This window comes from Pipistrellus hanaki (genome assembly GCF_964339955.1).
Source record: "Pipistrellus hanaki genome assembly, chromosome: 1".
Taxonomy (NCBI): Eukaryota; Metazoa; Chordata; class Mammalia; order Chiroptera; family Vespertilionidae; genus Pipistrellus; species Pipistrellus hanaki.
The window spans coordinates 134782651-134808499 of record NC_140503.1 but is presented as its reverse complement, the minus strand read 5'-3'; the positions used below and the strand labels follow the sequence as shown (position 1 = coordinate 134808499).

Genomic DNA, 25849 nt, shown 5'->3' with positions numbered 1-25849 from the left:
AACACTGTCGTGAATATGCTCAGTATTTAGTGTTGGGCTGAAGCACAGGCACCACATGTCTACAGGTGCCAGGGTTCCCATATTCTAGCTTCACTGCTATCGTGTTCCCCAAACCTGACTGCCATGGACCCGAGTGTCAGCACGCCTGTTGAAAAGCACTGTGCTGGTGAGCATTCGCAGTGCAGGGGCCTGACCTGAGTCCAAGTGGCTTCCTGAAATGTGTTGGGCTTTGGATTCTCTTCTTGGAGCTGGCTCTCGTAGAAGACTTCGTCATCTTATGAGACTGAGAACTGCAGTGAGTGATCAGGGACTCACCATGCAATTTCCTTACAGCTCTTGGAGGACACATGGCCTCCCCCTCCCCTTCCCGCCCTTGGTCAGCCCTCTCACCATTTACTGCTTTCTTCTGCCTCAAAAGAGGCATTTAGGTTCCTAGATCATTTAAGCCATGGTTGCCAGTGTGTTAACCAATTGCCTTGAATGAGTTATAACAAGATCAGGCACAGATCGAGAGAGAGAGAGAGAGAGAGAGAGAGAGAGAGAGAGAGAGAGAGAGAGAGAGAGAGAGAGAGAGAGAGAGAGAGAGAGAGAGAGGTCATTTGTAGTCAGTTTACTGAGGCAACACAACATGCCTATGTGGCCACTCAGGAGACACACCAGGGCCAGTCATGTGAGGTAGAGAGCAGAATATAGGCAAGTGACTTTAGTGTGGCAACCATGAGAAAGATTGGGAAAGGCAGGATAAGCAGGCTTAGGATTGGCTAGCTCTGTTTGAAAGTGGCACCCTTTCCTCCCCAAGGTTCACCAAAGAAACTATCTGGTCTAGGGTTTTTTTGCATGACTAGTCTGGGTTAATAGAGTTTGTGGGGATTCAAACTTTCCCCAGTTGTACACATCAGGCTGAACAAGAAAACTGTGTGTCAAGAGACCTCAGGATTTCCAGTCCTGTAGCAGACAGAGAGGAGGGGCATAGGACGTGCATACAAGTCCTCTGATTGATCTCTTCCCCCCACTCCTCATAGTGCTCTGTAGCAGACAGAGAAGAGAAGGCAGAAAGTATGAAGGCAGGAATGACAGACTGGGGATAGGAGGGAAGGAGAGAGGGAAGGAGAGAAAAGGGCTTCCTTGAGTTATATATACATATGCTTACATGCAACAAGTGTATAATTGCTTTTATTTTTCTCCTTCCTTAGTCACTAGAAGAGAATTGCTAATGTAGAGAACAACAAACATATTTTACTTTTTTAACCATATTCGACAAAATATTTGCTGACATGGTTAAAAAAGTGAAATATGTTGGCAACAGTATTTGTCCCTAGGAAGTGACCTATATTATGTAATGAAATGTCTATGGTGAGATTGGGGCTATTGTTGGCTTTTGTGTGAATGGGTGGGGAGTGAGGGTGCTGAGCGGCTGTGCAGGCCAAAGGGAGGTATTGCATTGCTTTGGGAAATAGAGCAGATAATAGAATCTGTATTATAGGAAAGATAGGAAAGGGAGTAGAGTATAAAGAGAAGATATGAAACACTGTTGTTGTCCTGGGAGAAACTTGGGGAGAAAAAAACAGAGGTGTTTAAATAGATATTTGTGAAGTTTTAATTATGGTGATTGAGGGCATTCATATACCAGGAAATTTTGAGTAAAACTCAGTACATTCACTGTTGTGTCATGGAGAGAATTCTGTTTGAAGACCAATATACGTTCCAAATGTGTCCTCAAGTGAGGGAAGGAGAAAGCTCAGGCTCGCTGGGGGATCACTGCCTTTTCTGTACCATTTTAAAAAATGTTTAATACCACCCAGTACTATCATCAAATCCTTAGAATCCACTGGAGCTCATGCTTAGAGAATGAATCAGCAATTTTCACAGACTCTGAAATACCTACTTAGGTACAAAGTACAGGGGAGTTGTAAAGAGAAAATTACTAACTTAGGTAGCTGCACTGGTTAGGATTTAACCAGACCAAGAAATGCTATCTCAAACTGGCTTAAGCTCAACAAGAAGTCCTTAGGCAGGGCTAGCTAGCTTTGGGTGTCATCCACGGGAGATCAAGAACTTCTCTGATATTACATTGGCCCTCCCATCTATGTATCAGCAATATCCTTGGGCTCTGTGAAGACAGAACAGCAATTTCAGACATCACATCACAAAAGATATATCCAGTTGAATGGGAGCCTGTTTTTAAGAATAGAGAGTAGGCAGACACCTTGGGGGAAGGGAAGGGGTGTTAGGGGAGTGGAGGGATTGAGCAAAATAGGGGGGGAAAGTAGAAAGTGCTCATGGACATGGGCAAAAGTGTAGTCATTATGGGGGTGGAAGGGTTGGGTGGAGATGGAAGAGGTCATGGAGGGTATAAATGGTAATGGAAAATTTTAAATTAATTTTAAATAAATTCATCCTATACTTTTCTTAGTACAAATCTTATACTTCTTTGATTAAGTTTATTCTCAGCTATCTTATTTTTTTATTATTTTTACTTATTTAATTTTTTATTGTTTAAAGTATTGCATATAGTAGTACATATATCTCCTTTTACGCCCGCCCCCATTGACCTTCTCCCAGCCTCCCCTACCCCCTGTTTCATGCCCTCATTCCCCCCTGCCTCCCAGTGTCTTGTGTCCATTGGTTGTGCTTATATGCATGCATACAAGTCCTTTGGTTGATCTCTTTTCCCCACCCCTCAACACTCCCCAGCCTTCCCACTATAATTTGACAGTCTGTTTGGTGCTTTACTGCCTCTGTATCTATCTTTTTGTTCATCAGGTTATAATGTTCTTTATTTTTCACAAATGAGTGAGATCATGTGGTATTTTTCTTTCCTTGCCTAGCTTGTTTCACTTAACATAGTGCTTTCCAGATCCATCCATGCTGCTGCAAATGGTAAGAATTCCTTCTTCTTTATAGGAGCATAGTATTCCATTGTATAGATGTAGCATAGTTTTCTAATCCACTCATTTGCTGATAGACATTTAGGCTGTTTTCAAATCTTAGCTATGGTGAATTGTGCTGTATGAACATAGGGGTGCATATATCCTTTCTGATTGGTGTTTCTGGTTTCTTGGGATATTCCTAGAAGTGGAATTACTGTCAAATGAGAGTTCCATTTTTAGTTTCTTTTTTTTTTTTTTTTTAATATATTTTATTGATTTTACACAGAGAGGAATTGAGAGAGATAGAGAGTTAGAAACATCGATGAGAGAGAAACATTGACCAGCTGCCTCTTGCACACCCCCTACTGGGGATGTTCCCACAACCAAGGTACATGCCCTTGACCGGAATCGAATCCTGAACCTTTCAGTCCACAGGCCGATGCTCTATCCACTAAGCCAAACTGGTCTTGGCCATTTTTAGTTTCTTGAGGAAATTCCATACTGTTTTCCATAGTGGCTGCACCAGTGTGCATTCCCACCAGCAGTGCAGGAGGGTTCCTTTTTCTCTGCATCCTCGCCAACACTTGTCGTTTGTTGATTTGTTGAGGGAGGATAGCCAATCTGACAGGTGTGAGATGGTACCGCATTGTTGTTTTGATTTGTATCTCTTGGATAATTAGTGACTTTGAGCATGTTTTCATATGTCTCTTGACCGTCCTTCTGTCTTCTTTCAAAAAGATTCTATTTAGGTCCGTTACCCACTTTTTTATTGGAACATTTATCTTCCTTTTGTTAAACTGTATAAGTTCCCTATAGGTGTTAGAGATTAAACCTTTATCAGTGACAACATTTGCAAATATGTTCTCCCATACAGTGGGCTTTCTTGTTGTTTTGTTGATGGTTTCTTTTGCTGAGCAAAAGCTTTTTATTTTGATGTACTCCCATTTGTTTATTTTCTCTTTAGTTTCCATTGCCTTAGGAACTGTATTGTTGAAGAAATTGCTTTGTATATGTGTGAGATTTCTCTGCCTATGGATTTCTCTAGTATTTTTATGGTTTCCTGTCTTATGTTTAAGTCCTGTATTCATTTTGAGTTTATTTTTGTGTATGGTGTAAATTGGTGATCTAGTTTCATTTTTTGCATGTATCTGTCCGCTTTTCCCAACACCATTTATTGAAGATACTGTCTTGGCTCCATTGTATGTTCCTGCCTTCTTTGTTAAATATTAATTGAGCATAGTGGTTTGACTCGTTATCTGAGTTCTATATTCAATTCCATTGATCTATATGTCTGTTCTTGTGCCAGTACCAGGCTGGTCACTGCCTCAACCCCCCATCGCCATTCCCTCTCTCAGCCTGCTGTCAATGCTCCCTCACATACTCAGGCTCTCAGCTCTTCCACTGGTGCTATCTCCAGAAAAACAGACCATTAATTTCCTTCCAGCAACCCAAACAAGATAAGACTCCTGCTGCACCACAGCTGGACCCAGAATAGTCTCACTCTCTTCCACAAGAGTTGGAGCCTAAGTCTGGGGAGGGCACTTAAAACTTGTGCCTGGTGTAAACACAGTGGGCCTTCTTCTCCCTCAAGTGCTCCCACTCTCCTCCTTCCTACCTTCTTCAGCACTCCCTGCTGCTCCAACTGCATGCCTCGACATTTCTTATTTAAGTTTAATTCTTGTCTATGTTATTTATTGTAAAACAATGGCACATAAAGGATGTTCAGTGAAGGTGTACTAAATGAATAAATGAATGAATGGCAAAATATTTGAGAACTAATCACAATGCCAAAATGTATGCAGATGATTTAAATTAAATTAAATTAAATTAAATAATAAGATATGCTGCTTTATAACAGTAAAATATAATACTGGAATTTTAAAATAACATTTGGTTACTTGGAGAAAATACTTATGCTAAGTAGAAAAAAGTATAGAACCTGTAAGTTGAAGATTATTTCAATGTTGTAAATGAGCACATATATTTTGTATAGGGAAATCATGAATGAAATGCCCCCAAGTTCCAGAATTTAAAAATATGCTAAGTATAAATTATCTTTGTTTCCTTTCTTTCCCTTTTATTGTCCCAATTTTCTGTCATTTGTATATATTATTTTAATTCTCAATTAAGACAAACATCCTTATTTGGAAGTATTTATTATTTCACAAAATAAAAAGAATTTTAAAAAGAAGACAGGGAAGCAGCATGAAACTTCAGAACTGCTTTTAATCACCTCCCCCAAGTGCAGAAATCCTCTGCACACCCCTGGAAGCAGGAGATTCAGGAAGAACTCATGGTAGATAGTTGATGGTCAATATTCTTCAGAAAATGGATAATAGGGGTGATCAACAGCACTGAAAGAGAAAGAGGGATAATCATTTGCTAACTTGTCCAGGTTCTTATTTTCCTATTAAAATTTGTCCTTTCTGATTTTATTTCATTGAAGAGTGCATTCTGAGAAATTGTGTGTGCCAGGACCTGTGCTATTGACCAAGGTCTCTAGGAAGACAGGTGCATATAATCACAGGCCTAATAAAGATCACAGACTGACTTAAAAGCCCTGAGAGCAGAAAGTTACTTCCCACATTTTTTCATTTATAATGTCTTTTCTCAAATTAACAAATAGCTTTACAAACAAGGAGAGTTTTAAGATCTTTCTCTTGAAACCCAACCTTTTTAAAAAAATGCCCCTAACTGTCCTTCCCTGCTAGCCTGGTCACCCCCAACTGCCCTCCTCTGCTGGTCCAGTCCCCCTATCTGCCCTCCCCTACAGGTCTGATTGCCCTCAACTGTCCTTCCCTGCTGGCTCAGTCATCCCCAACTGCCCTTCTCTGTTGACTCTGTCACCCCTAACTGCTCTCCCTTGCCAGCCCAATCACCCCTAACTGCCCTCTCCTGCTGGCCTGATCTCCCCTAACTTCTCTCTTCTGCATGCCTGATTGCCCCCAACTGTCCTCCCTTGCAGGCCTGGTCCCTCCCAACTACTCTCCCCTGTAGGCCTGGCCTCCCACCCCCCCAACTGCCCTCCCCTGTTGGCCATCTTGTAGAGGCCATATTGTGTCCACATGGGGTGGCCATCTTGAGTGTTGGGATAATGGTCAATTTGCATATTACCCTTTTATTAGATAGGATCAGCACCCCTGAAGTATAGCAGGCAGTAGGCACTGAGCCTTTTATGTCAAATGGGTAAGTCAGATCTAGTGGGGGTATGTATACCAGGCACAGGAATTAGGGCATCAAAGTCATGCATTCACCCTGATGCAAACTTTGGCCATTTTACCTATGGTCTGCTCTGGGCCCTGCTCACATTTCTGTTGGGTCAGAGATTGAACCTGGAGTAAACCTCTGGTCTGAGGTTACCAGGTAGCTCGAGATTTACTTCTGCAGTAGAAATCAGGCCCATCTTTTCTATTTAAGGAAGCTGAGTCCCTCTGCTAACCTACATATTACAGGAAAGAACCCAGGAAAAACAATCTACAAGTCACTTACAATGGTAATTTAAAAAATCGGAAATTTCTGTTCAGACCGTCAATTGCTTTCATGTCTTCTGGAGTCAATTCAAACTCCAAAACCTGGAAGGAAGGCAAGAATCACATTAAAATCTCCCTTAAGGCAGGGAGCATCTACCTGGGAACATGAGGATTTCCTGGTGGACAGAGGCCCGGAGAACACTTGGGGAAGCATCTGCTGCCATCACTTGCGGGTGTACTAGCCTGAGAACTCCCCTCCTGGGTTCACCATGGCTCCTGTCCCACTCCCTCTCCTCCTCTGCTCACTCCACAAAAGAAAGACTTTTATAAATCATCGACCTCAAATCTCTCTAAGTGAGTTGTTTGCCAACAGAAAAAAACAAACTTTTCCCTCCTAAACAAATAGATAATTGAATAATCTGGACAGATTATCTGCAGACCAGATCAAACTTTAGTTCTTGCCTCTACTCTGCCATACAAACACTCTAAAATTTGACAGAACCTCAAGCTTAAGCAAGCTTTGGAAGAGCAAACCCCTATGAAGGCCTCTTCAAGAAGCTACTGACCTCAAGAAAAGTTTTTGCTGAATATTCATCACCTCCTCATTTTCTCTCTAGTCAAACTTACTTCCCTATAAAAGGAAAACCTTTCTGATTTATCTTTGAGACACTTATAGTCCCAACATTCAGAAAGGCCTCCTTTCAAATAAAGTATCTCTTACTTAAGTCCAATTTGTTTTTGCTTGATGATATAATGGACACTCCCCTAATGGAGCATCAATTAATAGCAAAGCAGACACATCTTTGATAAGAAATATTAGATCTATCCACCTATTTTATCTATCTATTCATCTTGTATTCTTCTTAAAAATGTACTCCAGAGACAAGTTGGTTGTCATATATATATTAGCATGTTGAGTTGAACTGAAAAATAAAATGGGATTTTTCTGATTGGGTTTAACAATGAAATTTAGATATGCCTATTAAATATTTGCATAAACTGAATAAACTAAATATACAGTTTCAATGTTTTGAAGCAAATGCATGATAAATAGTATGCTCTAAATGTCATATTTTGCAAATATTCAACTCATGATGAAATTGTTAGCTGTCATCTTCAAAACACAATAGAATTTACATAGTTTCTCATGAAGTTCACAGCTAAATAGGTTGAAAATCACTGATTAATCCAAGGGACAAGAAGATATATGAGGGAGAGTTTATGGAGAAATATTCATAAAGATTAATTTAAATAAATATATTCATTTGTTAGTTTGGTCATTCTATAACCTTGTATGTAGTTTCCTACTTGCCATGTGCTCTTCGGAGAAAAGATGTTAAAAGATGACCTCAAGAGAGTAATTGCATTTAGGGTCTCCCAATCTAGAGGGCATACTGACATATAAACAAGCAATTTTAATTTAATAAGGAAAAAATATCACTAACGGCGCCATGCCAAGTGCTATAGTGACCCACAATTGTGATGGGGTATACCAATGGTTTAACAAAGCAGCTAATCCTATTTGGGTTTGATCTTGAAATACAAAAAGGAGTTTATTCAGTAGAGAAGATGCAAAAGAAGAATCAGGGTTTTAAAAGTGCTTTACTGCAGGGAAGGACTCCTAAAACTGATGAAAAATACAGCAATGATGTGTGCTCAGTGTCACACAACTAGGAAGCAGCAAAGCCAGGCCCACAGGCCATAAAACCTAGGACTCTGAGGCCAGTGCTGTCTCTCTCACCCTTCCAAGCTGCCCCCGTAGCACAGGGGAGAGATGCATGGGAAGGAATGAACATGGGTGCATGCTGAAAGGCAAGAGAGGTGGCCCCCAGTACAGCACCTGTTCCTCACTCTGGAGAGACAGTGGCCAGCCTGTACCTGGAAGTTCTCTTTGATTCTCTTCTCACTGAAGCTCTTGGCCAGAACCACTACCCCTCGCTGCACTTGGTAACGCAGGGCCACCTGACCTGGACTTCTATTGTGTTTCTTGGCAATGGCCTTCAGGATCGGCTCCTCCAAGAGAATGGGGCAATCATTTTCCACCCTGAAAACAAAACCAGAGCATGTAGATGTGAAGGGTATAGGACCAGAAATTTAAAGTGTGCTGTTCCTTTTCCCCCAAATTCCCAAAATAATCAAGAGAAATGTGTCTAGTACAGTGCATCAACATTGTATCACCAATATTAATGCATGACAAGCTGTGTAAATTATATTATAAAATAACATTTAGAGCGGGATTTGGAGTATACATGAAACAAGAATGAAGGAATGGTGATGACTGTGGAAGTTCAGTGACAGGGACCTCACTAAACTATTGAGTTGGCTTTTTTATGTTTGAAGTTTTCCATAATAAAATATTAAGGCTTAATTTAATTATTTTTTATGTGTATATATAATTATTGTTGATAATATTACAGATGTCTCCCACTCCTTCCCCCAACTTTACCAGCTTCCTCCCACCCCCTACCTAAGCCCCAAAGAAAGCTTAATTTTAAAAAGTGCTCCACCACTAACAAAGTTGCTGACAGAGGTTAACTCTGATATTCCCATTACCAGTTTGGGTCTCTTTGGGATCCCAGGGCACTGTAGGCAACAAGAACAATGTCCTTGGACTTGCAGAATTCCAAGAGTTTGCTCTGGTTGAGATACGGGTGACATTCCACCTGTGAATTGCCAAGACCAGAAGGTATCAGAATACATGAACCAATATCATGTAAATTTGAAAAGCCTTTGAATGAATATCTAATATATGTAACACATTTTCCAGATTGGTCATTTTCTCAAGCATCTTCTGAAATACCTTTAAATGCTATTAGTTTTCAGATGTGATAAAATGATTTTCTTATTTTTTATTAGTTTTTGAAATTATTAAAGACTTATACCTGCTCTGTGACCTCCAAATGTAATTTCCTATAGAAAGAAACTAAGATTCCTTAGAAAAATGGCTGATCCCAATACTGAACAGAAAAGCTACAAATTGAGCCTAGCACATCTTTCATTCTAGAAAACAAAGAGGACAAAAAAGACACGAAGTGTTGTCAAAAGCATCTTCTGGTTAAAATGATGACAATTCAATCATTGACAAGAAAGTAACTATATTTGTTGAAATTCATGAATTCACAATTACATATTGAAGTGCGAGACATGTTTTGTACATTATGAATCATTTTCTACAAATATATTCCTAGAAGTAATTAAGTAAAATGAAGAGTATAAATATTTGCCTGGTTTCTTGCATGATTTTCAAACTATTTCAAAAAAGGGATATATAACTTTATAATATCATAGTGATTGGACATTGGCAGCATTGTTATTTTTAAAATTATTTCTTTAAATGAGTTATCCATTTCCTCACTTTCCACTGGTTTGCTCTCTTTAAGGCTTTTCCCCTTACCACTCTGTAACTGCCCCTGCTATGTTGCCCATGAACTCTGTGTCATAAAACCCCATACTTTTTCTATCCCTACTTAGACTGGCTACTGCCAGCAGTCTCCACCCCATGGCTCATGCAAACCTTTTCAAGGGTCTTCTTTAGTTTCCTTGACACCACACAGTCTCATTTTCTTCCTCCCTATCTACCAACTTCTGCTCAATCCTCTCACCAGTGCCTCTTTGTCTAATCTTTAAATGCTGACTTTCCTGCCCTCTTCCTGTTCATTCTTTGAAGTTCCTTAGGAGCGAGAATACATTTTTCTGAGTTCAATTGCCACCCATAAAGCAATGGCTCCAAAATATGGGCCTCTCCTCTAGCCCTGACAGCCTGCCAGGGCTCTAGACCAACACTACCACCTACCAACTCAGTATCTCTACTTGGATATCTCCTGGGAACCTCCAACCCACCTCTGAATAACTGAAGTAATGATCTCCCCAATCCATTCAACATGTTCCTTCTCTGAAATTTCCTATTGTTATAAAAAGAACAATTATCTGTGCAGTTGGCATCAAGCTAAAAACTTGGGGACACTTAATCAAGAAAAAAGATGTGGCCCAGTCAGGGTGGCTCACTGGTTGTGTGTTGACCTATGAACTAGGAGGTCAGTGTTCAATTCCAAGTCGGGGAACATGCCCAGGTTGCAGGCTTAATCCCTAGTAGGGGGCGTGCATGAGGCGGCCAATCAATGATTCTCAACACTGGTGTTTCTATCTTTCTCTACCTCTCTCTTCCTCTCAGGAATCAATGAAAATACACATTAAAAAAAAATAATAAGAAAGAGGATGTGAAGGGCAGAAAGCAAAACAGTTGCCATGGTCATGCACTCACCTGGTTGCAGACGGGCTTGTACTTGAGCCCTGGCTTGTTCAAGATCATCTCCAGCAGTTTGCGATTGAAATTGGACACCCCAATGGACTTGGTTAAACCTGCATCCTTACACTTCTCCAGAGCCTAGGGAGAAGGTCATGTGAGGCAAATCTTTAGTGTAGTTCAGCCCTTTCATTTGACAGTGAACTTTGTAAAAATTGGAAATCTGTCTTAACATACATAATTATGTTACTGAGCCAAACAGCTTTATCACTTGGACATATTTTTTCCTACTGTACTTTATTGCTATGTACACACAGCTTTTGTCCTTGAGTCTGTGACATGCACACCGAGGGCAATACATAGATATTAAACTCTCTTCATCTCCCTCCCTCTTCCGTGGTGTGTAATTTGCTGTTAAGTATGTAACACATGGTGTCATAGTTAAGCGCAAAGAGGAACTCTTAGGTTTTCCACTAGTTAAAAGTTTTTATGCTTTCTCTTTCCTGGGATGGTGAAACAAGTGTATGGAATGGGGTGTAGAAGGCAGGCTTTTGCTCCTCCTGCTAAGCAGACAATAGCTTCCCTCTTTCTGGTGTGTTTATCTGTCCTGGGATAGAGCTCTAACTCCTCTGGAGTTTGCTTCTGAACATTCCTCTTTTAGAGTTTACAGACTCAACCAGTTAAGTGTGGCAAAGAAACTTCTATTTAGGACCACAGAAGTTTACATTAAAATACCTTAGTGCCCAGCAGGCATGGCTCAGTGGTTGTACATTGACCTATGAACCTGGAGGTCACAGATTCAATTCATGGTCAGAGCACTACCTGGGTTGCCAGCTTAATTCCCAGAGTAGGGTGTGCAGGAGGCAGTCAATCAATGATTCTCTCATCATTGATGTTTCTATGTATCTCTCCCTCTCCCTTCCCCTATAAAAAACAATAAAAACATTTTTAAAGTAGACCTTAGCTGTGATCCTGTTCAACTCCCTGCTCTAAAGATGAGAACACCAAACTACAGAGGAGTTTGTTGACATGTCTGAGGACAGACAATGGATGGAGCCAGAACCCATTTCTTCTGATCCCCTTGCACTAATGTCCACCTGATCCCACTGTCTTTGGGTGGCAGTAGCAGTACATACCTCCCAGGTGTCACGCAGGTCCACTGTCTCTAAAATCAATTTCCCATTGGCATCTTTAGGCATAAGCTCCTCTCCAGGCTGGAATACAGGGAAGGGAGAAGAAAGAATTTTTTTAAAGAATGATCTTCCTCGTGCCTAGGTAGCTTGGTAACACAGCTTTCAAGAGGCTGTTATTGCTAAGCTGTGTGTGTGTGTGTGTGTGTGTGTGTGTGTGTGTGTGTGTGTGTGATGTAAGAGAAGACATTGAGGGAAAGGAAGATCAAAATCAGTTGAAGTAACTCTTTCCAACTTACCTCCACTTTCCTGTCCAAACACTTCCCCAAAATTCCACTAAGGATGAGTTCACCTACGGTTAGAATTGATTTTGTTTCCCAAGGACAGGCTTGTTTGGATGATAGGATTTAACTTTACTATTAAGAATGTGTTTTAATTCCAGTTTATGTTAACCCAACTTAGAGCTAGTGAAAACACCAGAGGTGCTCAGCAAATGTTCAATGATGAGAGGCTGGATCTGTGATATTCAAAGGAGCCCAGTATACCAATATGGACCATCTTACAGTGCTTCCCTCTTGACTGGGCTCAGAGGTCCATAAGCAAGGGACACCCCCCCCCCCCAAAGAGGTGTAGACTTTCATTGTGTTTCTACTATTTTTGTAACTCAGCTTTCTTGAGACCCTCTTTAATAGGAGGAGCACATCACTTAGACATGGAGGGCAGTGTCTTCAACTCTTTGATGTGAAATACACTTGGGCATAACAAGGAAAATAAAAGCTGACCTTCATAGCTATTGGTATATGAATGATGTATAGATCTACATAGTCAAGTTGAAGTTTCTTCAGTGACCTTTCCAGGGCAGGTCGAACCAATTCTGGTCGAAAGAAAGTAGACCAAAGCTGCAATGACAAAACAAAACAAAAAAAATTAATTGTTTGTGATGTCACACATTTTGGAACTAAAATTAAACTTCATGGTTAAGAGATTGAGCAGTGAGTAACCAACCACTGTGGTGGTCTCAAAGGAGAAAGTTCTGGGGCTAAATTTATGTTACTTACTGTAAATGAGGCTTTTAATAAGGATATTGAGATTTATTTGAGTGACTGTAAGAAAACTGTCAATAAAGTATAGATGAGCCAGGAAAAGCAACCTAAATGTTTCTAGGATTAACAAACGCATTTCTGAAAGGAAAGTCAAGAAATATCAGGCAAGGGGACATGGACTCAATTGCCCTACATAGGAAATGAGTGGAAGTAGGACCGCTGAGAGGTCCACATTCTGAAAACAATCATCATTGATGTGGACACACACAGGACCATTCTGTAGAGACCTCAGCTCTCTTTGTGTTGGAAGCAGGGTTTTCCACCTAAGAAAAGTTTTACAAAAGTCAGCAAATTCAGCGCTGACTTGGAAACAGTCTTTCCTAGTCTGGTTCCCCTCTCAGGATAATATGTCAACCTCACTTGGATATGTGCTGAGAGAATTTGCTGAAGGATGAAAAGAGTGGACCCACTCTGCAGTGGCTCAGTCAATTCCTGAGCAGATGGAGAAGCAAAGTGTCTTTCTTTGTGTTTTACATATGAATGCTTACCCTTATTCCAAGAGTCTGAGCAACTGTGCCCCACCCTTAACACTATCCCAGCAGAGCAATCCTTTTCTTCTTTGTTTTTGTATAATGGGACTTTACAATATCAGGAGATAAAGAAATTATCCAAACCAAGTTCAGAATTTTTGTTTTGTATTTGTTTTTTTTTTTCCAAATAGCCTACGTGCTCTGACAAAGACCTCCTGTCACTCACTCACAGTACCTTGGTGGTATAAAATAGGTCCTCTCTCTTCACAGTGCCATCAGCAATCTTCTCTCGAAGTGCCTTGCCGACCTCCACCTCATTTTCATAGACATATGCTGCATCGATGTGACGGAAACCTACATCGATTGCCACTTTGGTTGCCTCAGCGGCCTTGCTCTTAGGAACCTATAAAATATGAATAAGGAGGGTAGGCAGTTGCCTTGACTCAGAGAGATGCAACTTATTTCCCTAAGAGTATGTTTGCCAGCTGTTTCTACATGCCTTCTGTTTCCCTGTTTGATGGGGCAAGCCCTGGCTCCAAACCTGTACCTTGGTGGCATAAACTAAACTCCAATATATCCTCTAATCTGCAATGAATTAGACTTCACCAGGCAAAGTGGAAAATTAAGTCATTCAATAAAGAATTTGTTCCACAGGCACACCCTCATCCTCACTCCATGTTTCCCACTGGGGGAATTTATGTTGCCCGTTTGCTCAATTTTAGCATCTGCCAGTGGAGGAAATCTACCAGGTGACACAAAAAGGGGTTCCACCTACCCCTAGTCATTCAGGGCTCACATGCCAAGAGAGCCTGAGTTTAACAGCAGATTATTATATGGACAATGGTACTTGATCCTGCTTTTCAGAAGAAGACAGAGTGGCCTCTATGTGATGGTGGCAGGGAGGAGAATGTCTGGAGTTTAGACAAGTCACTAAGGCAGCTCTTGTTGCTTCTACTGTTAGTAATAACCATGAATAAACAATGTTAGCAAGTACTGAGAAGGTTAACATGAAACACAGGCAGGTAGGCAGAGATTCAGTGGAAAACAAAGGCATGTGGGACATAAGCAGGGGCAGACATAGCAGTTTGAACAAGCCTAATCACAGAAACCAACCATGCAGAAATAACAAAATGTTCCTAGACTCATAACAGAAGGCATGAGTAAACAAGAGAGGACCTGGAGCAACAAGGTGTATGAACACATAGAAACACAAAGTTCAGCATAGGAACATGCTGGAGATCGGGTGTAAGCTGACAGAGTCCTTGCCCCCGAAGGGACCAACAAGAATCAGTCCCTTCCCACGCAGTGTCCCCTGACTTGTTTTCATCTGACTTGTTTTGATGGCACTTTCCTATTGTCAGCAGAATGAGAATGAGAGCGACTTTTCATAGCTTATCAGAAGTCTGTAAATATTTACAGAGAATTTGGCTTCCTGCTTTATCTTAGAGATTAAGAGAAACAGAGAGTACATTCCTCTTTGTTAACCTCCCATTCAGTATTTGTGCATAAAAGGCATTACACAGTTAATAAAAGTAGCTGCAGTCAGTCAATGACTACCAGCAGACTCCTCCCGATCCCCCTCTCCTGTCTTTCTTTCTTTTCTCAATTCCCACCTTCCTACCTCAGCCTGGTTCAACCATCAGGCTGGTCCCTGACAGGAACAGAGAATGAACACATACAAACAGGGAAAGTTCAGGTCAGTTTCTGGGCAAGAACAATTGAAGGAATCAATCAGGTGACACAACACGAATAGATATGGAAGCAGGCTTGTAGCAAATATATACCCCAGGACTACAAGGCTTTATGGGACAGCCTTTTATTACCCCTCCTAGTCACCCCCAGGCCCACGAGGGGAGTCTGAATCTGCTTGAAATAAATTTTCCACACTTTGCTTAAATCTTCTGGTCTTCGGAGCTCATGCTTCGGCGTTGTGTGATATGACTGCAGGATAAAAACCTCGACTCACAATTCTGGCTATCAGTTTTGGGGGTTCAGTCAGAAATTCAACCTCTCCACATCAAACCGACATTAGATCACCAGACAGAATGAAAGAGGACTGCAGGGTTCGGGTTTACAGCAGTGCTCTAGGCCCTTCAGCACTTTCTACAGTGCTCCCTGTGGTTCCTAGGACCTTTGAACGTAAGTACCTGGGACCTCTTCAAAAGTATGTTTGTGGGGAAAACTTGGCCATGTTTACAGATCAGATTAACTCATTACAGCTTTGACTGCTAGATCATCTGCTTTCATCTTTGTTGCTAAAAATCTGTAAAGTGTATTTAGAGCTATATAATGTCTTTTGCCTTGTTGGGAATATGGTTTGAAACTAAGTATGTTTGAAATATGTTCATAGCCCTGACCGGTAGATAGAGCGTCTGCCTGAGGGCTGAAGGGTCCCAGGTTTGATTCTGGTCAAGGGCATGTACCTTGGTTGTGGACACATCCCCAGCAGGGGTGTGCAGGAGGCAGCTGATTAATGTTCCTCTCTCATTGATGTTTCTGACTCTCTGTCCCTCTCCCTTCATCTCTGTAAAAAATAAATAAAAAATATTTAAAATATGTTCATAAGGGTCAATCTAAGGAATGCTGGTTGTTTGCTTTTCTTGGTTATTGACGATTGAGGCTTCTAAGAATTATTAATTGGAAATTATATGGTTTAGGTAATAAAAAGCATGATGCACAGAAAATTAACTATTCCTGAAAATTGGAAAAAGGTTTGTGAAAATTATAAAAGGCTTATGAGGAAAAATGTTAAATGGAAGTAAAATCAAAGGCAAACGATGTGGGCAATTTGCAATCAGCTTGTAACTAACAAATCATTATCTTCCCCAGACAAGGACCCAAAGCAAATGGTTAAAAACAACAACTTTTAAAAACCTCCCTATAGAAAAAGAGGGATGAAGGGGAGAGGGGAAAAAAAAAAAAAAAAAAAGGCCATTTTACTCCCTAGGCACAGAGGCCTGCAGTTCAAGGCTTGGTAAGGTAAAGGTGCATCTCATGATTTCTGAAAAGACCATAGAAAAAACAATAATAATAATAATAGGGAATCTTAAGAATTGATCTGTACCAGAATATTCAATAGAGCAGTTTTGAGAGCTACAGACAAGAAGGTATATACACTGAGTGGCCAGATTATTATGATCTCTGAACACATAATAATCTGACCACTCAGAGTATATCCTATATAATAAAAGGCTAATGTGCAAATTTCCCCCTCAACCAGGAGTTTGACCAGCAGGCAGATGGGCCAACTGCTCATGTCCCCTCCTCCTGGCAAGGCTGGCCGTACCCTGCCCATGCATGAATCCATATACTGAGTGGCCAGATTATTATGTGTTCAGAGATCATAATAACCTGGCCACTCAGTGTAATACCTTGGACTCTCACCCAGACTGCTCTTTAGATTGGTTGGAGGCTCATCTACTAGTATACTTCATGAGCCAGATGTATAGGTTTACTTACTTTGCTTCTTCAATAAAAATGCACTCTTTAATTGCTTTGATAAATTGGCTTTTCACAATAGAGTCAAAGTCTCTCATATAAATTCATTAATGTGAAAAGACAAAATTCAGGTTTTGTGATTTTTGTTAAAGGTATTCCTAATTTGGAGCTTTGTTTTTCAGATACAAGGAAACAAAACATTTTAGTAAATTATATTTTTTCTCCCACCTACTCCCACCAGAATTTGGCAATCCATAATAAATAGGTCATAGCAATGTTTCTTTGCTTGGATTCAGCAAGACCAGTTTTCAATGATAGTTTTATTAACCAAGACTTTTGCTGGAGTGTTGTGTCTGAGAGAGACATGCTTGGCACTCTGAATGTCACCAGGATACTTGAAGCCAATAAGAACACCTTGGAGAACACCCTGGTATCTAGCTTGGTCACATGGTTCAATGTCAGTCTTTCCAAGTAAGGAACCAAGGCTGCTTTCCTGAGAGTTAGCAAGAAAGGAGTCTCAAGACATTTTGGAATTCACTTGAGGAATTCACCCACATTTGCATTGCAAGCAACTGGGTGGCTCAGCTTCTTTGCCCCGAGGGGCTCATTAAAGCTCCTTCATGGGATTCCAGCAAAACAGATTTTAAAAGAGCTTGTAGAGTCATTACTGTTCTTATTGTATTCATACAAACAATTAGGCCAGATTGAAAATGGACTTAATACAATAAATGAATTGGTCTTTAATAAGATTAAGGGTGACTCGGGGAGAAAGATTATATTTCAACAGACTCCATAATACACAACTGTGAGTTGATTCCAATTAATTGTTTCAAAATTTTATCTTATACTTATGAACTGAGCTTAATCTTAAATTGTCTGGTTTCTCCCATCCTCAGTCTTGGGATCATTGAACACTGTAACACTTTCCCTTTCGCTAGACCAGGCCTACAAGGGAGGGCAGTTAGGGGTGACCAATTCTGCACAGAAGGGCAGTTGTGGGGGGACTCAGGCCTGCAGGGGAGAGCAGCTGTGGAGGACTAGGCCTGCAGGGGAGGGCAGTTAGGGGTAAATAGGCTGTCAGGGGAGCAGTTAGGCATCTATCAGGGAGTGGTTTCTGGCAGGGGAGTGGTTGGGGGGTGATCAGACTGGCAGGCAGAAGTGGTTAGAGGCAAACAGGAAAGCAGGCAGGTGAGCAGTTGGGAGCCAGCAGTTCTGGATTGTGAGAGGGATGTCTGGGATTAGGCTTAAACAAGCAGTCAGACATTCCTCAACTGGTCCCAGATTGGAGAGGGTACAGGCTGGGCTGAAGGACACCCATCCCCACCATGCAGGAATTTTGTACACTGGGTCTCTAGTCTTATCTAATAAAAGGGTAATATGTATCACTCTGCTATACCCACAAGCCATGCCCACAAAATCATGCCCACCAGCAAATCAGGAGCAGATATGCAAATAAACCCAACCAACATGGCTACTGCCACAAAGAGCAGGAGGGAAGCTTGAGTTTCCCTGGCAATGGAGGAAGCCAAGCTTTCCACACACCATGGCAGGCCCAGGCCTCCACTTAAGGCTATAAAATTTCAATTATGGATGATACATAAGTCCCAACAGAAAGGGCTGCTGCCACAGAGCTAGCAGAAGGATTGACTCCACTCCAGGCCACAAAGTTTCAATTGTAGAAGATAAATAAATGCCAGATACCAGGGTCACCGGGGGGCATGGCCAGCCTGTAAACTGCCAGAGGCTCCTCGCCCAGGCTGCCCCATACCCCACGGAAACCCCCACCCTGACCTGGGACACCCTTCAGGGAAAACCAGTCGGCCTCTACCCATGCACCAGGTCTCTATCCTATCTAATAGAAGAGTAATATGCAGGTTGACCATCACCCCAACACACAATATGGCTGCCCCCATGTGGTCAAAGATCCTGCCCCCATGTGGACACAAGATGTCCACCACAAGATGGCCATCAGGAAAGGGCAGTTGGGAGGGACCAGGCTTGCAAGGGAGGGCAGTTCAGGATGATCAAGCCCGCAGGGGAGGGCACTTAGGGATGACCAAGCTGGCAGAGAAGGGAATTTGGGGGGACCAGGCTTTCAGAAGAGAGCAGTTAGGTGTGACCAGACCTGCAGGGGAGGGTAGTTAGGGGCAAACAGGCTAGCAGGGGAGCAGTTAGGCATCAATCAGGCTGGCAGGGGAGTGGTTAGGGGGTGATCAGGCTGGCAGGCAGAAGTGGTTAGAGGCAATCAGGAAGGCAGGCAGGGGAGCAGTTGGTAGCCAGCAGTTCTGGATTGTGAGAGGGATGTCAACTGCCCATTTAGGCTCGATTGCGGTAGGATCAGGCCTATATGGGCAGCTGAACATCCCTTGAGGGGTCCCAAATTCGAGATGTTGCAGGCTGATTTGAGGGAACCCCTCCCCCCATGCACAAATTTTGTGCAGTGGGCATCTATTGGATAAATATAGAAGCAGGCTTGTAGCAAATATATATCCCTGGACTACTAGGCTTTAGGGGACAGCCTATTATTGTGCTCCCTCCCCATGAAGGGAGACTGAATCTGAATCTGCTATAATAATTTTCCACACTTTTGCTTATATCTTCTGCTCTGCAGAGCTCATTCTTTGGCCTCATGAGACACAATCCCAAGAGAAAAACCCTTGCTCACTGTTCAGGTCATCGGTACCACTAGGCAAGAAAAAGTATGATAACCAGGTGATCAGACCTGTCAGTGATTACCCAAGAAAGGCCTTGGTCCCAATTGGAGCAGTGTAGGAAGTCTGTGTTACAAGTCTTAGTTTTGCTGTTGTTGTTATTGCATTATAGATAGATTCATTACTGAATGAATAATCTATCATGATTAGCATCATGAATAATTTTTAAGTCTTATCCCAATTTTTTTTTTTTTTTGTTGTTGTTGTTAATCCTAACCCTAACCTGAGGATATTTTTCCATTGATTTTTTTTTCAGAGTGATTGGAAAGGAAGGGATGGATGGAAGGAGGGAGGGAGGGAGGGAATCATTCATGTGAGAGAGACACATGGATTGGTTGCCTCTTTCATGTGAGGGTTCAAACCTGCAATCAAGGTGCATGCCATTGAGCAGGAAGCAAGCTCACAATGCTTCGATGTGTAGGTTGATCCTCTAACCACTTAACTACACTGGCTAGGGCTCATTCCAAGTGTTAAAAGAGGTCTTTAAATAAATTTCTCTTTCCCCCCAGGAAAATATTAGAACTCTGCCTGAAGTCCATTCTCTCTATACCAGGCAATTTTCTGTCCTTCTGTCTTCAGTCCTTTGTGTCTTCTGTTTCACATATGGGGAGGGGCTGTGTAAGGCTGTCCCTTGGTCAGCATCAGAGCTTCTGTAAAAAGACTGCAGTACAAGTGTGGCTCTTCTACTTGAATGGAGCGATCCCACTGCTCATTAGATTGTCTGTCTGACATCCAGCCTTCCTAAAGTTCAGCTCACCTCCTCCTTGGAGCCTCCCCAGAATACCCCAGCTCACATCAGCCTCCCTCTTTCTGAATATCCTCAGCTTCTCCTGGCATTAGTGATATAAGCATTGTTGGGTAGCTGTTCAGCCGGCATTCAGTGTCTTTATCTAGTTGTCAAAATGCCAGAAAAGCAGAACTATGATCTGTGTAAAGTCTCCCCATTGCTAGGATAGATTTTTATATCAAGTTGAAGTTTACTCTTGACCATGGAATTGGTTAATTGATTTCTTAATTAATAATTACATATTCTACATGGATTCTTTTGAGAGCCACACACATGAAATAAAAAAAGTTATTGTTTCTTTCTTCCCACTAGGCCAAATACTGCTTATTCATCCTAATAGTTATCTCAGCCTCTGAGGTGACTAAATCAACGGGCTGGTTTTACACACTAGTAGTTACATAAGGCGGTCCCTTGGTCAGCACCAGAAATGCTGTAAAAGGACTGAGGCGAAAGGACACCTGAGCCAGATCAGGAGATTCCATAGCAAGAACAGATGGATCCATGAGGTGCCTGGAGAGCTGGTGGCTGCTCCTCCCCTCACCACTCAGGCATTGCCTGTGGGCAAGTCAGCAGGAATCTGACCAGGAATCTATGTATAAGGCCTGCCTGCCTGGTGCCCTGACCAGGAATCTATGTATAAGGCCTGCCTCATACATAGGCAATTCCTAATGACTAAATCTGAGACATTGATTTTGCACGATTCCAAGAAAACACACCTGACAGAACAAAAGAAGTCACATACATGCATGGACACTGGACCATACTTATTGTTGTTGTTAATTCTTATCCCAAGATATTTTTATTGATTTTTAGAGAGAGTGGAAGGGAGGGACAGTGAAACATTGATGTGTAAGAGACACATTGGTTGCTTCCCACACATGCTCCATCAGAGCAGGGGATCAAGCCTGCCACCAAGGTATATGCCCTTGACTGGAATCAAGCCCACAAATTTCAATGCCAACCCTCTATCCACTGAGCCAAACCAGCTAGGGCTGGGCCCTACTTCTTGTTCCTGCCCTGAATTGTGATAAATTGCTGATAAGGTTGGGGAAGTTGCTTTTAGAAAAATAACTCTGATTAACATGCAAAAGAAGAGTCTATATATTTCACTTAGCACTTTTTGTACTCACTAAGCAGATGCACATGTTACTTCTATTTTAAAACTGCTATGCCCAGACTTCGTGATCCCCAAGGACCACCAGGGAGCCCAGTCTGATGCAATAAACAAAAGAGCCTTTTCCATGCTAGCATGGGCTCTGTCCCACTCATGCTGGAAGCATGGCAGAAGAGAGAGCGAATTTCGCCCAGTCTAGGGGTTTTACTCCAGTCGGTGGTGATGTCACTGCCTCAGCTAACCCTGATTGGGCTGAGTCCAGTTACAAAATGGAGGATAACTCCGTCCTGCCCCACAGTGGAGTCAGGAGCTCATCCTCTCCCAGCCCTGCCCTCTCAAAAACATTTTTTTTTTTTTTTTAAATTTTAGAGAGAGGGGGAGAGGGAAGGGAGAGCAGGAGAGAAATAGAAAAATCCATCAGCTGCCCCGGACTTGGCTTCTACTAGTAGCTGCAACCAGACCTGTGCCCTGACCAGGAATCTAACCAGTGACCTCTTGATGCACAGGGGAGATGCTCAGTCCATTGAGCACACCAGCCAGTCACATGTTATTTTTATTCTTGGGAGGGGATTATGGGATCTTTTGTTCTATTCTGTCTTTAATGAGAGTCATAAAAGTTGGATATAATTTATGTAAGACATACCATGTGTTGAAACTATAAAGTGGAGACATGGATAATTATGTCACTGCAAACAGACTTCACTGTCTGGTGGCTATTGGTTATTGATATTTAATGTCATAGCTCTACTAAGATAGATTGGCTTTATCTCTGTCATTTATGGGGGCAGTCCCTCCCAGGCAACCACAAAACTGCCTCTTCCCCACCGTGACCAGAGTTGGACACTAAGAGCTTTGCAGTCCATCATGGGGACATGTGGCTAATAGATCTGATGATCAGCACAATTCTGTCTCCACTGTTACTTGTGCCTCCTCAGGTTTCCTTTCTGAATGCCTAACACTATAATGATAGTGGCTCCTTGTAGGACCCAAGTTTCAAGGACAGGAATTCCCTGGCAAATACTTCCAGCCCCACAAATCCACAGCAAAGCTGCCAGAAGCATCCCGTTAGTTTTCCCTCCTCCTGGGCCCACTGCCCAGCAGGGAATCTAACAAAGCTCTGAGGGGGAGATGGGTCCAAGAAGTGTAGCAGAGCTTAGAATTTAAACAAGTAAGAAATGAGAAGAATCATAGCACTTAAAAAAAAAAAAATCATAACACTTACCTGGGCTAGTTATTGAGGAATTAAAGATAATGCATGTAATATACTTAAAATACATGGTAAGCATTTCATAAACATTAAATAACTATAACAGTAACAATAATAATAATAATATAATCCACCCTCAGAATTATCGGATCTGACTCTGATTCCTCAGAGGCAACAGCTCATCATCCCACTGAGCACAAAGTCAGAGGTTGTGAAATAGAGGCCACATGAGTCCCTCCAACCCTCCTCCTCTCCTCCTGCCACCTGTGTACTAGGCCAGCCCTGGTAGGGCTATTTGCATTTAACCCGCTGGTCCCCTGGGTTTGACTTACATCTTCAGAAGCAAGAGTGCCAAATCCAAGCACAGGCATGAAGTGGCCATCATTCAGTTTCACAGAATGAGTGCGTTTGTGGTCCATCGCCGTTTACAGTCCTGGCTAAGCTGGCTGACTTCCCTTCCTTCTCCTGACTGCAAGCCAAGTGGAAGGCGAGGCTCCAGAATCATTTATTTCTACCAACCACCAGCGAGGCGGGGCTGGGATTGCCGCTGCCCAGATTCCACAAGGAAACCAATCATCGACTTCGTGCATCTTCCAAGTCTGGGCAGCCACAGATTCCCAGAAAGAGCTAGAGAACTGTCTCGCACACTACAGGAGCTGAGGTTGTCTCCCAGCACTGCTCACCCAGGACTCCTAAGTTAAAAAAAACAAAAACATACAATTAACGATGGCAAGTTGTACTTGATAATCACAGCAGACTTATTCCACAAGAAACACAATTGTCACTAGGCTAGTCATCTCTAAACACTCATTCTACTAGAGGACCTTAGTTAAGTTCCTCACCCTTCATTTGGTCAAAAATACCAGCAAGCCCTGGCCAGTGTTTCTCAACAGTTAGCGTGTCAGCCCATGCACTGAAGGACTTGGTTCCAGTCAAGGACACATACCTGGGTTTAAAGTTCATCCCCAGACCCTTCTGGGTATGTAAGTGGAGGCAGAGGCAACCAATCTATATGTCTCTCTTACATTAACGTCTCTCTCCCCCTTCTCTCTTACAATCTCTCTTAAAAATTAATGGAAAAAATGTCCTGGGATCAGGATTAACAACAGTAGCAAAATACCATCAACAAAGACTTTATTCAGAATTTATTGAAATGAGCTCCATGCCTGGTCTCCAGCATACATGTAACAAAATTCTTTAGGAACCCCAGCCCCCAATTTCATTGTCTTTTGCCCTGTAACAAAACCTCACTCCACCTTCTGATTCTCTGTGTCTTTTTCTTTTAGTATTTTTTGGCAAGAATATAATTATCTGACATCCAGGATGAATTTCTATGCAGAAATTGTGTGAAAACAAACTGGCCTTTGTTTCAGCTTTGCCTCCTCCTGGAACAGCCTACTCAAGCAGCCCCTTGTTCCCATCAGCTCTATGACCCTGACATCCTAAAAGCATGTGCTCTGTCTCTGGGATTATGAAATCCTGGAGGGGGAATCACTCTCTCCCATGTGTTCTCACATTGTCATGAGAGGGCAGGGCAGGGCGAGGATGAGCTCCCAACTCCGCCCTACAGGGCGGAGTTATTCCTAGCCCTCACCCAACCAATCAGGGTTAGCCGAGGCAGTGACATCACCACCGACCTGAGTAAAACCCCTGGACTGGGCGAAATTCGCTCTCTCTTCTGCCATGCTTCCGGCATGAGTGGGACAGAGCCCATGCTAGCATGGAAAAGGCTCTTTTGTTTATTGCATCAGACTGGGCTCCCTGGTGGTCCTTGGGAATCACGAAGTCTGGGCGTAACAGTCACAGTGTTATTGTCTATTAATGCCATTCAGAAAACTCCATTTGTGAAATTACACTCTCAACAAACAAGTAATTTCTGCTAGATAAAGGCGAGAGCATCCTTAGTGTTACTGTGCTTAATGCTACCATTCTGCCATGCTGTGTTTATTTGTGCAGTGGTGTTTTGCAGCCAACCACAGGATGTAACATTGTAATGTATCTTATTTCAACCCATCTCTCTGGCTGGTCAAAGTCAGAATTCCACCAGATTCCAGTATTCCATGTACTCAGTATTTATCCAAACTATACATTTGATGTGTGTACTTTCTATATTTTCGTTGTGAAATTAGGGCTAAATTCTGTGTCAGGTCTCAAGAAAATGCTCTCTATTGATGTTAATAGTCTTGAGAAAACCATTCAACAGGTTACAATTTGCCTAATCCTCCCTCTTTCATTATTTACCTGTATTTTGCACTAAATGCCTTAAAGTGCTGAGACACTGTTTCTTCTTACTTCCTGATTCAGCAGCCCAGGAACTTATGTGTCAATTTATTCCTTAGTAAAGTCCTTCCAGCCTCCTAAACTCCCTACTTCTCTGCTAAAAAGTTCTCATAAAACTTGAATTTAAACATCATTCTAAAACATTTATTTTATATATATATATATATATATATATATATATATATATATATATGAATAAAAGAGCCACATGCTAACCTGACAAGCTCAGGGGAGGCCTGCGTGGCAGTCTTTAAAAGTTAGAGACCTAAAATAACCACAAAAGATGGTTTGAAAATTAAATATCTTACTACAAACAGGTTATAGTGGGTAGTCATGTTCTAGGCCTATATTTTCCCAAAGATCAATTTCGATCTTTGTACTGAGCCCATTTGCCTTTTTGCTTCTAAGATAACATATTTATGAGATGTCTGGGTAACTTGTAACTTCCCTTTTTTCCAGAGCTCCTGGGGCACAACCAAATGTGGTGGGCGCCAGGACAGATGCCTCAAATTCCTTTGTTATCATGGTAATTGTTCCTGCACTCACTTGAGTACCTGTCCATCATTTTACTTTTTATCCAATCCCAGGAGTTTCCCACTGCTTTGCTTTCTCCCGCCTCCTTACTCCATCACCAATAAATTTCATGTAACCCACCTATGTCTCTCCTTTGATTTCAGTGTATAAATAGAGAAAAGTAACCCCACCATTCTTCGGAGCATTATCTCAATCCGTTGAGGTTTTGCTTCCCGGCATATGTCGAAAGTTTGGCTCAAATAAACTCACAAAAATTCTTTACAGGTTTCATGGTTTTCTTTTGTTAACAATATATATATATAATTTTATTTTATTATTATTATTTTTTTTTACAGAGAGGAAGAGAGAGGGATAGAGAGTTAGAAACATCTATCAGCTGCCTCTTGCACACCCCCTACTGGGGATGTGCCTGCAACCAAGGTACATGCTCTTGACTGGAATCGAACCCGGGACCTTTCAGTCAGCAGGCCGATGCTCTATCCACTGAGCCAA

The 25849-nt window shown here is 42.0% G+C and overlaps 1 protein-coding gene across 1 annotated transcript; it reads right to left on the bottom strand.

Moving 5' to 3' along the window:
* Window positions 1-5016: 5016 nt before the first annotated feature.
* LOC311629376 (aldo-keto reductase family 1 member C15-like) lies at window positions 5017-23144 on the bottom strand. Its single transcript, XM_084897348.1, has 9 exons — window positions 22876-23144; window positions 13522-13689; window positions 12496-12612; window positions 11720-11797; window positions 10602-10724; window positions 8894-9003; window positions 8219-8384; window positions 6360-6442; window positions 5017-5224 (listed from the first exon to the last, which is right to left on the bottom strand). Exons 1-9 carry the CDS (start codon window positions 22960-22962, stop codon window positions 5182-5184), a joined length of 975 nt encoding a protein of 324 aa, XP_084753474.1. The 5' UTR covers window positions 22963-23144; the 3' UTR covers window positions 5017-5181.
* Between the last annotated feature and the right edge of the window lie 2705 nt (window positions 23145-25849).

What these genes read in the sequence shown, in the direction of transcription:
- LOC311629376 (XM_084897348.1), bottom strand. Translation starts at nt 22,962, where the DNA reads ATGGACCACAAACGCACTCATTCTGTGAAACTGAATGATGGCCACTTC. An exon ending in ACAAGCCCGTCTGCAACCAG is followed by an intron (nt 9,004 to 10,601) that starts GTGAGTGCATGA and finishes GGCAATTCACAG; the next exon opens with GTGGAATGTCACCCGTATCT. An exon ending in TCCCAAAGAGACCCAAACTG is followed by an intron (nt 8,385 to 8,893) that starts GTAATGGGAATA and finishes TTTTGTTTTCAG; the next exon opens with GGTGGAAAATGATTGCCCCA.